General features: G+C 54.5%; 1 protein-coding gene across 1 annotated transcript in view; it reads right to left on the bottom strand.

Annotated features, from left to right (window-relative positions):
• The window catches only part of PLCG1 (phospholipase C, gamma 1), a 41195-nt gene extending 31127 nt beyond the window's left edge, over positions 1-10068 (bottom strand). Inside the window, exon 1 of the mRNA XM_009998797.1 lies at positions 9987-10068. Coding sequence (XP_009997099.1) covers positions 9987-10068 — 82 coding nt within the window. The remainder of the gene's footprint in view (positions 1-9986) is intronic.
• Positions 10069-14892: the final 4824 nt, after the last annotated feature.

The raw sequence follows: 14892 nt of genomic DNA on the forward strand, positions 1-14892 counted from the left end.
CTGCTGGTAACCAAGGACCCAGCACCCATGTCAGGCCCCCTGTCCTGGGCCACCTCTGCCTCTGAGCATCCCCCAGCCTGTTCTCACCACAGCTGCTGCTGCAAGTGCCATCAGCTGCTGATCCCAGGCACTCAGATCTGCTCACCAGCACCTGCATTTACTTGGACAGAGCCCTGTGGCTTTGCCAACCAGCAGGGATGTGTGGACCCTCCCCCCCAGGACAGGCAGGGGAAACCTGGCAGCCAGGGAGTGGAAATTAAAAAGGAGAGAGGGCAGACAAGCAGAAGCAAGCTGGAAGCACAGCAGAGTCTGTCCATGAGTGCAATGAATGAAGAACTGCAGAACACACACTGGAAATGACATCTGACCACTGCTCTACCACCCTCAAAACCCTCAGGTGAGTGGTGGTGTGAGCTCTGTGACAGCTCCCCACGTGTCCCACCACCTTGGGTCCTTGCTGGGTCAAAGACACGGGGATGAGCATCTGGTGGGGTCCCAGCAGCACAGGTCCTGTGCATGCCTGGGCAGAGAACAAGGGGTGGGTCAGCCAGGATGAACCTGGCTTCAATGAACCTGAACCTTCAATGATAAGTACCCATCTCCTCCTCCACAGGCTGTCCTCTCCCTGCTGGTAACCAAGGACCCAGCACCCATGTCAGGCCCCCTGTCCTGGGCCACCTCTGCCTCTGAGCATCCCCCAGCCTGTTCTCACCACAGCTGCTGCTGCAAGTGCCATCAGCTGCTGATCCCAGGCACTCAGATCTGCTCACCAGCACCTGCATTTACTTGGACAGAGCCCTGTGGCTTTGCCAACCAGCAGGGATGTTTGGACCCCCCCAGGACAGGCAGGGGAAACCTGGCAGGCAGGGAGTGGAAATTAAAAAGGAGGGAGGGCAGACAAGCAGAGGCAAGCTGGAAGCACAGCAGAGTCTGTCCATGAGTGCAATGAATGAAGAACTGCAGAACACACACTGGAAATGACATCTGACCACTGCTCTACCACCCTCAAAACCCTCAGGTGAGTGGTGGTGTGAGCTCTGTGACAGCTCCCCACGTGTCCCACCACCTTGGGTCCTTGCTGGGTCAAAGACACGGGGATGAGCATCTGGTGGGGTCCCAGCAGCACAGGTCCTGTGCATGCCTGGGCAGAGAACAAGGGGTGGGTCAGCCAGGATGAACCTGGCTTCAATGAACCTGAACCTTCAATGATAAGTACCCATCTCCTCCTCCACAGGCTGTTCTCTCCCAGAGCATGCCATGGTAGGCAGCAGACTCTGCAGAAGGAAGGACCTGGTCTTCATCCCACGTGGACAGTGGCAAGAGGAGGAAGAACTTGGTGCCACAGAGATGGCAGAGGCAAAGGGAAGCTGGAATATAAACCCTGCTGCAGTCTAGCAGGGCTGAGACATCTCAGAGCAGGGACAAGCAGCAAGCAGAGACAGATGAGCAGCAGATGAGATGAGAGGCCTGGAGCAGCCTGGCCATCCTCCAGCTCTCCCAGATGGGTGAGCCAGGAGAAGCTCTGGGAAGGAGGCAGGAAAAGCCCCTCCAGCCCTGAGACACTCTGAGCTCCTCACATGGTTCCACGTTGCACAAGGAGCCATGCCATGGCCATGCCAACAGGTTGTGCCTCCAAAGCTTCCCCTCAGCCTACAACCACGGCCTTCAATTTGCCTCCAGCACTTAAAAAAAATAAAATAGGACATGGTCACATTTCTGGGCAAAGAGCATTCCCTTCAGCATGAGTGGGTTGCATCAGAAAGAAAAAGCTGACCCCAGATCCACCCCCCACATCATTTAAGCAAAAAAAAATCCAAACAAAAAGTAAATTACCTTGTGGTTACATGAAAATCAGATCCACCCTTCAAGTCATTTAAAACCAAAACTTGGTCCAAGCCTCATTTAACTGCTGATGGAGTGGGTGTTGTAACGTGTAAGGATAAGGACACTCTGGAATGGGCTCCAAGGGTTGCAAAATCTCCACCTCCAAAGGGTTTTTGCAAAGAAAAGCTGACAGAAAGAAGGTTTAGCCCAGACTACCTTCCAGGATGGATTTGTTGGGACAGCCTCCAAAAACAAACACTCACCCTCTGCAACAAGCATTGCTCAGAGCAGGGTGTCTCCCTGGGGACACAGGGTGCAGTGACAGCCCCATGGTCACTCCCAGCCCTGCTTGTCCTCAGCTGGCTGACCCAGCCTGATCCTGCCCCAGGGCCAAAGAAAAACATCCAAGCTACTCACTCTGGCAAAGAAAAGGAGGTGATTTTTTAAAACAAAACAAAACACAAAACCACAACCAACTATTTCCTGCTATTTAACATTGTGGATCCCACTGAGCACACCCCTGTGGTCATCCCTAGGATTCCCATCAGTGGAAGGGGCACAGGACGGTCAGGTCCCCAGGAAAAAAAGAGACATGACTCATGTGCATGCGAGTCAAAATAAGAGAAATCTACTATGCAACAGTTTGAGGAATAAAGTTGTGCTGACTCCCTCTTAATATTTCAGTGGAAGACCCAGAAATGGATATTCAGGCCTGCACTAGGTGCCAGGAGCTGGAGGACTGCAGCCAACCTCCTCGTGCTGGGGCTCATCACCTGCTCTATCACCCCACAAGCATCCTTGCCCAGCTTGGGGCTGCTCTGCACCCCTTCAACCCTTCAGGTTTGCTAACTGCAACCCAACACCACTCAGACAAAAAAAAAAACAACAACCAAAAATCCCCCATGATTTCAGGGGAACTGTTGAGCTGCACTAAGTGCTTTGCTGGCCAGGGGCCAGAGACATCAGCACCCCGCAGGCTGCAGCCCCAGCCCTTGGCTATTTATCAAGCCCCTTCTGCCTGCAAAGCTCCTGGCAAGCTTTTATCCCCGCACAGGCCCATCCCCACATCCGCTGGGGACACTGGAGGGATCGGGCAGGCAGTAACTACCTGAGCCTGAGTTTGGCTTCAAAAAAATCACAGCAGGTTTTAGGAGAGTCACGTTGCAGCCACAGCGAACAGACCAGCTGGGGTCCTGCACTTCATGCTCCCTCCTCAAGAAGCAGAGCACTCACCTCAACCCATGAGAAACATGGGAAGAGCCACACGTCTCATTAGTAGGTTTTCAGAGTGATGATGGCTCAACCTTCCCTTAAGAGAGGAGACTGAGGCAGAGGGTGTCAGGGTGAGCTGCACAGCCCTGCGCAGACGCAGCCCTGCCATCAGCCGGGCTGGGCTTCAGCTCTCAGGTTTCCAAAGGACAATCTCATGCCATTAACGGATGGCTTATCCAGACAAGACAACAAGAAACCAGCCTCTCATTTGACCTTACCACTTCTCAGAGGGCAGGAGGCATGGCTGAGGCATCCGTGGGGGCCAACAAAAACACCAGCCCAGCAGCACCCTGTGCTCCAGCGAATCCCTCACTCTCTATGAACTAAAAATGGCCAGGCTGCCCTTTTAGTGAGGCCCCAAAACCCCTGTAAAAAGCTCTCTCACCCCCACTACTGCCCCAGGAACCTGCTGGTACTTCTGCCTCAGGACAAGACACAGGTAAAGATATTTCTCCAGCTCAGTGGGCTGGAGATGGGATGATGGGGAGCTCCCAATTAGGCAGGATGACTGGGACTAGCAACAAACCCAACTCAGACCTGGCTCACCTCCCAACTATCTCCATCAAACAGCGCAGAGCAGGAGGATTTGGCAGGGAGATTCAACACTGCCCTGGGAGCTCCGTGCAGCCCCCTGGGGCACAGAGGGGCACACTGGCTGCTCCTGGGTCTGTCCTGTGGGCACTTGTGTTTCCTGCCCGTGCCTCCAGGTACTGCTGCCTCTGGGCCGTGTGTCCTGTGGCTTCTGAGCTCCAGTTCCTCCCCTCCCCTGTCCCCCCCCAAATCCTTATCAACTGCAGAGGAAACTAGAGGAGATGTGCAGGGAGATTAGGAGATGCTACGCAGCTGCATCGCTCTGCGGGTTGGGGAAGAGGAGGTGAGAAACCATCCTTCCCTCCTCTGTCGCATGTACCCGCGTTACAGGGTGGAGCAGGGAGGCAAAGTCCTGCCCAGACATCACCCTGCTCCCCCAGGGCACCACGGACCCCTGTCCAGGCTGACCCAGACCTTGGTGTTCCAGCAGCTTTAGCCTCACGCAGGTGGCCTTCAGGAGCTGACAAACATCCTCCCAGTGCTACACGCAGAGGTAGCTGTGCTGGCAGCTGCCCAGCCTCTGTCGTCAGCACAGCTCCCGCTCGCTCTCAGCTGCAAGAAGAGACAAGCTGAAAAACCAAAGCTGATGCCCCGAGTGAGCAGAGCAGGATGCTGCCACAGCCACAGCCTCTGCTCACAGCCCAGCACAGCAAGTCATGGGGTTTGGGACCAGGATTTCTGGATTGCGCTGAGCACCCAGGGCTGCTGACTGTATCCACTCCCTCAGACAAGGCTGGCACCCACCGGAGCCCTGGGCTTGTTGCACCCTCTCCATGCAGGACAGAGGAGCACGTTTCCACCCCAAACACAAGCAGGGCTAGCCCAGGTAGGGAAGCCTCACGTTTTGCTTGCACAGACACTGCTCTGAAGAAGACCATGTCCCTTCCCTAGATGAAATAAAGCTGGTGACAGCCTGCAGAGCCACCCTTCAGTCATCAGCCTGGTCTGTTTGAGAGGCACAAGCTTCCACTGACTCATCTGGAAAGGGGAAGCCCAACACTGGTGCTTCTGGACATACAGCCTGCCAAGGGATGGCTCCATAAGCCACCCACAAGGTGACCTTTTTCCAGCACGGCATCAAAATTTCCAAGCCCTCAGCCCTGCCTGGGTGAGAACTGCAACAGCCTTGCAGGAGCAGAGTGAAATGGAGGGAGGGTGGGGGAAGCTGCAGCTCACAGGGTCGCTGATGTCCCCAGACTCTCAGCCAGCTGGACTCCTACCCACTGCCAGCATCCTGGAAGGAGACAGGACCAAGCAGCCTGGTAAAAAAAATGAGTAGGAAAGAAGGGCAGACATGGCAATCCAGGGGTTCCTGAGTGCACAAGGCAGTCAGAGTTACAGCCTCTGACTTCTGGCACAGCCAGAAGCTTGGAAAGGCCAATGAGAAAGCCCTGGCAGAGGTGGCTTGGGGAACCTGGGTGTCCAACAACAGCAAGCTCTCCTTGGAGCTCCTTGGGGACTTTTGCACCCAACCTAGGAGCCTTCTTGACTCTTTCATGCCCAGAAATTCGTGCCCTGGCACAAAGAAAATGGAGTCAAGAGTGACCACACACTGTCCCCAGGATGGGGTACAAAGGAGAGTAGTGAAAACTGAAGGACAGGAAAGATGTGTCACGGTGATGTTCAGATGCCATGACTCAGTTTTCATCCGATGCCATCAAGTTTCCGTGACAGCGACTGAACAGCAAAGCTGACTGGCTGCTGCTCAGGACCCTGCTTGGGAAGCTGGGGGTGTCTCGTTCCTGTCCCTGCCAGGCTTTGAGCTCTTCAGAGTCAGGGTGAAGCTGGGAAGTGAAGAACAGGATAAGGATCTCATCTGCTGCTGAGCCATTTGAGGTCACCACAACAGCCTGACCTCTTCCCCCACCAGGCTCAACTCAAACGCTGTTTTGAGACATCAAGGACTGAGCGTTCACTAAAGCACAGATGTGATTTCCAGATGTGAGCCCTCCCCTAGTTCCCCTGTGTGCCTTTATCTGCAGGAGAGGCCCCAGAGGGCTCTACCATCTCCACCGATAACACAGGGAGTAGCTGAGGCACCTCCTTGTGTCCCCTCCCTGTGTCACCTCCTCCTCCTCAGACTCTCCACATGAGTCCCTTCCAGCCACCATGATAAACAATTTCTGCTGCTTTGCTGGGATGTAGAGTCAAGTTGTGTCCCAGCAGAGCCAACTCCTGTCTTCCCAGCAAGCCTGGGGAACCCAGCACCGCTCTGGGACCCAGGACAGTTTTTTGGTCCTCTGAAGTTGAGGAGGGCTGTGAGCTGGCAGGGATTAGCAGGTCAAGGAGAAGTTTGAGGGAGAGGTGGGTGTTCAAAGTACCCTGGGATCCTGGCCAGAGGCACCAGAGCTGGATGAGTGATGCCCGTGGGACAGGCACTGGCAGAGGCAGCTGAGCACAGTAGCTGGGACAGGTGAGGCCACAGGTTCTGGTTCTGCTTCTGCTCTGATGCAGCCCAGGACGAGAGCTTTGCCCTTCGCTCCCGCCGAGAAGGACCATGTCAGGCAGCTCCTGACGCTCTGCAAACAACCCGAGCCAGCCCCCACCTCTGCACCAGCTGGGAAGCAGATTTATGGGGTGCAGATTTACAGGGCAGGATGCCAAGGGGGTTAAAGTCCTTTTGGACATCCTGGGGCTGGGGACTGAAGAGGGATGAAGGACTCACCGGCACACACAGGAGGGATGTCCTTTAATTACCACATCACCCGGCACTTCTGGGAGCAAGTAAACAGGAAAAAGACTCTCAAGCAGCTGCTCTACCCATCACCCCCACAGCACAGCCTGCCACAACAGCCTTCCTCGACATCCCCTCTAGGTGACAATGACTTCCAACCCTGGCCAGTCCAGGCCTCACCCAGATAGATGCTTCCATGGAGCAGGATGGGGCCCTGCACAGCACAAGCCCAGCAGGAGAGGAGCAAGGTGCACCACAGAGTGAGTCAGGGGCCCTTCAGAAGAGATGGAGAGCAGGAGCAGGGCATGGTGTCAGCAGGCAGCAGAGCAATCACAGCATCTCTGCATGCCACCAAGAGCATGGTAGCCCAACTGCACCCATCCCTCCAGGTGCCACAGCCCTGGCAGAACAATGGGATGGACCACAGCAGGGTGAGCACGCACTCAGCTCCTGGGGAATGGGATTTGAAGTTAGAGGAACAAGGCAAACCAAGGCTTTTCAGAGTAGGGGCTCTCGAGGTCAAAAAGCTCTGCTGATTGCTACAGATTTCCAGTTGCCATCTTCTGCTAGAAAGTCCAGCCCTTGGCCTGTTGCTTTTGAGGTGCTCTACGTGAGCACAATCACGTGTCCTCCCACTGTCTGACATGCTGAGATGTCTGATACGTGACAGGGATACAGCAAAGGCAGCAAGGTGCCCAAAGATAAGGAGAGCTGGGACAGGAGGGACAAGCCCTGCCCAGCCATCAGGCAGAAGCAGACAGCCCTGCCTGCAGCTCCAAGTGCTGGAGGATCTTCAGAAAGGCATAAAATTCTCAGAAATGAGGAAGTCTCTTATTTGAATCAATGTCAAAAAGCTTTCCCCACGTAAAACAGCTCTTTGTGCAAGATGAAGAGGGAAGCTTTCTCCAGTACTGTGGAGTCCCTTTGGGAATGGCCATTGTCGCCGTGTCCCTCTCCTGAGAGGTCTCCCTGGTCTGGGACACCCTTCTGCCACTGCCTGATGTAAAACCTCTGGTAGGAACAGAAGGACAGGGACGTCGGGGCAGAGGAAAAGCCCTGAGATCACCCCCCTGCCCCCATGCAGGGCAGGATACAGTCACTGCACAGAGGATGTGAAAGATAGATACAAAACCCATCTTGTATGTGAGATGGACCGGGGGCAGCCAGCAGCAGCCAGCACTGAGCCCCAGGGAGCTCACAAGCCTCACTGGTGTTTGCTGGGACTGCCACAGGTTTCTGTGAGCATCCCTGGCTGCCAGATACCAAGCCATTTTCTCCATACAGCTGCAGGTGTCCACTGAACACACAAACCTTTCTTCTTTCCTCTCTCTTGAGATAGACATCCTTCCAGTAGCTCCATTTCAGCACCATCTCCCACCATCCACTCTCCAAGGCCAAGGGGAAGAGGGGAGAAGCAGGGGCTAAACTATCAAAAGTGCTGTAACGACCTATAAATTGAAGCCCTTGAACCTCAGAGCACACCAGAAGAGCTGTTAAAAAAAAAAAGCAAAAAAAAAAGCCTTCTCCACTGCCTTCAAACATCTCCTTTTATCACATAACCATGCTCAGATGACAGTTTAGGCTCGGAGCTGCACGGGGGTTTTGTGTGAAGCCCCACACCCCCTCACCACGTGCTGCCAGCTCTTCCTGCGCTCCCCGCTCCCCCCCTTCCTCAGCTGCTTTACACCAGGCCCTACCAAACCTGCAGCAGTTTGGGAACAGGGACACGGCACCAGGGGCTGGCTGCAGCCCCAGCCAGGCCACCCAGCTCCGAGAAGATGGCTCACACACCTCCAAACCCAGATCTCCAGCCCAGCTTTTTGCTGACCTGCCATTGAGGAGAGACTATCACCGATGGCCCCTTTGTCTCAAGGGCTGTGGCCACCAGCAGCGTGGTCCTGCTGCCTTTCTGCAGCCATGCAGGACTGGCAGTCACCATGCAGGACTGGCAGTCACCATGCAGGACTGGCAGTCACCATGCAGGACTGGCAGTCGCTGGGCTCAACAGCAAGCTCACCAGGAAGAAGCCTCACAGCTCCTGCCAGCCAGTTTCATAGCCGGGGTGAGATGCTCAGCACAAACCATTTGCAACACTAACCCCACTGGGATCCCACTGAGGAGATGGCCACACAATCAAATGTCCTCTGCTTCCAGAGCTTCACAAGTCACCAAACACAGGCTGAGCTGCTGCTGCTGGTCAGGGCATGACACAAGCAGAGGCTTGTGTGATGTAGCCTAAATTACAGGGCAGTTTCAGCTCTGCACTTGCACTCATGGAGCTTCACCTCCATCCCAAGCATTGTCAGGTGTAACATCCCAGCCAGACTGCCCATCATGGGGCAGTGGTGCCACCTGTGTCACCTCCCAGGAGACACATCAGGCCCAGCACTCTCTGGAGGGGGAGGTCCCAGCCAAAGACCAGTGCCCCAGTTCTCAGGATCACAAAAATGAAATGGGAGTTCCCAGCCTCTGCCCTGCCCCCAGGCCTCCCCCTGGGCAGCTCGGTGGTCAGGCCTGATCTACCACACACAGAGCTTGGGGACAGGGACATTAGCACTGCTCAGGGATGGGGACTTCAGCACTGACTGCCCCCCAGCCTCCTCCTGAGACTGAGGGCAAGCCTCTCCTCCTCCACCTGCAACCTGCAAGGTATGCAGCAGGTCAGGTGCCTGCTTGGGGAGGGACAGGGACGGGCACTGCTCACAGCCTGGGGGTCTCGGGGATGCTGGCAGGACACACCACCACGATTAGGTAACAGAGCCCAGGAAATGCTTTGCTGATAAAAGCAGCTGCCCTCACTGTGCAGGCCTGGGAGCTAAAACAAGGAGCAGTAAAAAGATCACACAACTGCTGGCCCAGCTCAGAGATGGGGCATGTTAAAAGTCCTGTATGAAATCCTGTGACAAAACTCCAGGAGATGGGAGGTGACAGCCCTGAGCAAACAAGGTGTTCCCCTGCAAAGGCAGATGTTCAATCCAACTTGCTCAGATGCTCCTCTCATTACCCGTGGTGTCCAGCCCAGGCTGCTGCCTGCAGGCAGGGAGAAAGCCAAGCCACATTGTTTCTGCCCTGAAAAACCTGGAGCACTGGGGCCCTCAATGCAGATGAGAAGCAATCAGTCCAATCCTACACAAAACCTCTCCAGCATGTTTTAATTAGGGGCCTTAAAACTCCTAAGCCAATACTGTCCACGTGGCTGACTGGCACAAGAAGGAACCAGCTGGATGGACAGCATGGGTGTAGGTTGCCCAGGTTTCCCAGTTGGCTAACCTCTAGCTGCTCTCTAAGCTGCAGAGAAGCTTTTGAGCTTCTGAGATGCCAAAGGAGGAGGTCACTCGTGACATGTCTCCTGCATGAATAAGGGTCTTCTAACCCACTCCTCCTGGAAGATGCTACTGAGAAAGGAGATGACAAAGGGATGTAAAGAGAGGGTAGAGGTTGTTTCAGCTTGGAGGTGAAGGCAGAGTAGAGCTCGTTCACTTTGCCCAGTTTAGCAGAAATATCTTGGTAAGCAGGAAGAAGACCAGCAAAGACACAAAAAAACACTTTAGTCAAGAAGCTCCCACAGCAGAGCTTCAGCAGGGGCAGCTTTAACCAGTGCAATGGTCACAAGCCACACTCCTACCTTCCCACACCTGCAATTCCTGTGTCTCCCAGCCCTTGGGGGCCACATCCTGCAGAGGGTGTGGGAGCAGGGGGGAACCCATGGGTGCCTAAGGGGATCTGACCCTTAAGTTAGTTTATCCCTGAAAGCCATTTCTGACTTGCCCACTTCTCAAGAGCTCCAAGCCCCTCAGCTTACTCAGATGGGGTAAAAAAAGTAATAAATAAATAAAAACCAAAAATAAAATGCTTTGCCTCATGGACTAGCAGAAGAGGCAGGTAGTTAGAAAGCACGAGGTGAGCACAAACCAGAGTCACTCTGTATTAATATTTTACAGTCCCTGCCTTTTCTTTTCAACAGGCAACAGCTTTTCTCCACCTCCAGGAGGCTGAGCTCGTTTCCCTGAAAGCAAGAATGCAACCAGGGTTGAGAGGTGCCTTTCCCCCTCCTCTCTTTCTCCTATAAAACAAACATCTGCTCCAAATTTTCAGCTCACTCTCTGAGCAAACTCTGAATTTTCTGACATGTTTCAAGGCAAACAGACCAATGAGAAGCTGGCCTCTCACCCCCCAGCATATGAAGTTATGAATGTAGGACCCTTTTATATTTAAAAGAAATTACGTAACACGGGAAGTTGGGTTTAAAAAAAAAAAAAAAAATGCAGAAAAGAAAAGGGACTCGAGGGATTAGCTCTACTTTGCTTTGGGTGATTAACAAAAAGAATAGAAAATTATTAGAGCTCTTCCCATCCTAACAGCCAGGCCCTCTGCAGAGTTGATTAGCAAGAAGCAAGGCACAGGGAATCAGAGCTGGCTGAAACCTTTTTGGATAAAAACAAGTATTAATTGAAAATTCAAAACAAAATCACTTCTTTTCTTTCCCAAACCAGGACTGCATCTTGCACAGGTCCAGTTTGAAGTACAGGAGATGGAGGTGACCACTTCTCAAAGCAAAATCTTTCCCCCACACAGGCAACTCTTCCCTTCTCTTCAGATCCTGCTCCCTGAGAGCCCCGGCACAAGCTGAAGAGCCTAATGAAGACCAGGAGATGGGACTTTTCCAAGAGAAGAGGTTCTTCCTCTGGGAGCCCAGCTGGCTGGAGCCCCAGTTCTGCCCTCTGCCCAGCCTGGGCTGACAGTGGGAGCAGGGGGGACACATGCTGACAGTCAGCACACAAGGTCACCCTTCACGTGGGGTCACAAAGTGCTGTCCCACCAGCAAGGGCTCCCTCTCCTCTCAGTACCCCCCTACAACAACCCCAACACCTCCTGGCTGGTGGGCAGCAGGAAAGCAAGGCTGGGTGGTTTGATGGTGGCCAACAAAGCCAGCTGGTTGCCTGTAGATCTGCAGCACACGTGGTGATCTCACCCAACACAAGCTACTGCCCAGGTAGCACCTCTCTGGTCCAACATCAGCACTGAGGGCTTTGTCCCTACGTGCCAAAAGCTCCTGCCAGAGGCCAGCTCAGGTCCTGCTCACTTCAGGGGTGGAGCTGGCAGCCACATGCCTGCTGGGCCAGGGAGAAGCTGTCAGACTGACACCACACCCCTGCTGAGGCACCAAAGGTACCAAGGACAGGGGTTTCCCTGGACCTTCCTCCAGGCATGCTCCTCTCCAGCCATGGGGTGACCTCTCAGCTCCAGGTCAGCACCCACCAGAAAGCCAAGCACCACCAAAACAGGGCTTTTCATGAATGTGAAGGCAAACAACTGATTGACTATTGCAACCACCCTGAGTACAGGAGATCAGAAGTACTGGCAGACAAGCACCCACAGATCCTGCAGAGGCAGCAGCTCCACGACATCAACCAGTGATGTCAAAGCTCTGAAACGAGCAGCATCATGCAGAGGAACAATGACTGACTGTGCCCAGAAGCCCTCTCCTCCCAGCACACCACAGCTTTAGCCCACGTGCCCAAGACCACCCAGAGACAAGCCATCCATCCCTTCTGTCCCCTCACACACTGCCTACCACGCAGCAGGAGGATCCCTGAGCTGCAGCAACAACTGTGCTCTTTCCAGCAGGGTCAGCAATGGTCACCATCACTGCCCATCCCTCCTTGGGACAAACACACGTCTCATTTGTGAAAAACCCACCAGGTGCAGAGAAAAGAGCACAGATCCTCCACGGTGGGGTGTTCATGGAGACAGATACCTCTCCAAGACATGGTCATCTACACAGACATGCCCTGAGCCTGAGGCCTCCATATGTGACATGCTGTGGATACTCACATGTTCTGAAATGGGAAAAAAACCAAGATCATTCCTACTTAGACAACTAACTTGTGGCCAGGGGGTTCTGAAGCTCCTTGCTTGTCTCTGTATCTCAAGAAATGCAAGAACATTCACTACTGGCCCATTAACACAGCAGTTTGACCCGTAGTCCCCCAGACTTTGTCCTGTGAAGATGCTGTCCCATGTGAAGGAACATCTCACCTCCTGACAGGTGGTTGTTCTCTGCTCATCACCTCACTCATATTGCAGGTCAGGGCCAAACCAGTACCATCATGAAAAGCAAACTCCAATCTTCCTGCCAACCCCAACCTCCTGCTCCCTACATCAGCGTGGCTTGTCTTCACTGGGTCAGTCATTCCTCATGGTTAAAGATACCCTGCACTGAAAGTGATTAGCTTGACTCCAGATCACTTCTTCTTCTGGTTCCCACCATGGCTGTGCAAATGCTGTGCCAGTACAGGCTGCTCTTCTAGAGAGGAACAAGCCAGGAGGGGAACACATCAGTGTGTTTGCCACGTGACGTGGAGCTGTCACACCTCTGGGTTTTCCCAGGCACTCTTTCTCCACCAAAACCCATATCCAGATCAAAATAGGGAAGCTGGCCAACAGCAGAGCAGGGCTGGCCACCGACGGCGTGGCTTTGCGTCGCCTACCTGGATACACAGTCACTATTTGTGTACACAAGCAGATATTTCCACCTGGAGCTCCCACGCTTCTGTCCAGGAAGTGCTGAAGCACAAAGCTCTGCTCCTCAGCCCTGCCGAGGAAGAGGGCAAGAGGATGGGTGCTGCTGAGGGTGCTGGGTGACACCAGAGGAGGGGACCAAGGACAGGGGGAGATGCTCGGGTGAAGAGGGGAGGCCGTGAGGAAAGCATCCAGCATCAGAGATGGGGCTGAGGATAGAACAGCTCTTCAGGCTAATGTCCCCTCCCTCCAGCATGGCCCATCTTGCCCCTTGGGAGGGTTGCACACGCTGTGCAAACACCACACACACTGGAAGGCACATGGTGGGGATCTCAGAGCCCACAGCCACCAGCTGGCCAACTTGCCTGTGGTGCAGCAGAGGAGCCCCAAGGCATTTCCCACTCTGATGTCTAAAGGAACAAGAGGGACCTGGCTGTCCCCTGCTCCCCAACCCTTGCTTTTCCTTCTCTAGAGACCTGCGGGCTTTTCTGATCATCTCAGTCCCTGGGACATGCTCTCTGCTTCCATCACCCTGCTCTTGGCTGTCTGCATAGCACAAGAAGTCCTCACACAATTTATCACCACTGTTACCACCACAGTTTTGGTTAAAGTTCTCTGAATTGCCTTGAAGTGAAGGTCCCAGCCTTTCAAAGGCTGCAGCACATGCTTAGGTCTGCCCACAATCTCCTGTGCAGACATCTGTGGGGACCTCCAGCCCACCATGGACTCTAGACCCATGTGGTCTGCAGACACTGCCAGAAACCAACAAAACAAATGGGTGCTTTGCTTTAATTTAAGAACAACTTAAGGCCAACAGAACACCACACTCTGCTCCCTCTTCCCCCGCCTCAAACCTCCAAGGGGCCACCCTGGGAAAGGTACAAAGGAGCTTCACATCCTGGTGATGCTAACGGAGCCCAAGGCCCAGATTGGCCTGGAGAGTAAACTACTGGGCAGAAGCTAGAGGACCCCAAAGGTCTTCAAGCAAAGCTAAGCCCCAAACTGGAAGCATCAGCATTTTGTGATCCTGCCAGAGACCATCATCTCCAGCTCTTCACCTGAGCCTCCTAACAACATCAACAGCATCCAGCCTTTCCACCCTGGGCCAGGAGAGGTGACAACCCCTCCATGGCCTCACTCTGCCCCTGCTGCATCCCTTAGGGTGTGGAAGGCCAGTGTGAACATGCCACAGTGACAAGGCCAGCACCAGGACTCATGTCACATCACCCCCACACGTGTCCCCTCGCCCTGGCACCAAACACACCGTCCTAGGGCGCGTGGGGGTGGAAAAAGTAATTTAAGAGAAATACCATTAACTAAGGAAACCAACGCCATGGTTAAAAGTTTCCCAGTGAGGGGCCTCCCTGCTCTCTCCCCCTTCCCACCCATCATGGTGGTTTCACACTCGTGGTTCTTACACACCTTTTCCCCTGCCCTCCTGGGGCCAGAGATCCACCCCCCCCATGGGAAACCCGAGCCAGCAGCTCTGCCCAGAGCTGCATCCACCACCTCCAGCTGGGTTTGCAGGACCCAGCCCCACACTGACCCTGCTCCCCCTCACCCCAGGGGCAAAGGGAAGAACCACATCACAATATTTTAGGTTGTGGGGCGGGTTTGTTTTTTTCTGCTTTTTGCCCTTCGGGTTTCATCTGTTGCTCCCAAAGATGCAGCCCCCAACGGCTCTCAAACAAATCCTGCCTCCTCCCGAGGCTCCTCGCGGCTTTTAGGTGCTGGCAGCCGAGGCAGCACCCAGGAAATGGCACCCGTTTTATCCCAGGGGAAGCCTGAGAGCCAGGAGGGATGGAGAAAGTTGGGAGGTGGCCATGGCGGTACCCGGCCCGCGCATCCCGGGCCAGGGACACCGGGCACCTCCTCCGGGCGGCTGCGGGGGGAGATGCCGGGCACGGGGAGGCTGTGGAAAGGGGGGGGAGGGAATTTCTGCATTGCCCCCCATCCTCCCCACCGAGCCTCACGCCAGCGCCGGGTCCCCGGGACGGCTCCTGCCCCGC

Source organism: Chaetura pelagica, unplaced genomic scaffold (assembly GCF_000747805.2).
Source record: "Chaetura pelagica isolate M959 unplaced genomic scaffold, ChaPel_1.0 scaffold275, whole genome shotgun sequence".
In the NCBI taxonomy this organism is placed as follows: Eukaryota; Metazoa; Chordata; class Aves; order Apodiformes; family Apodidae; genus Chaetura; species Chaetura pelagica.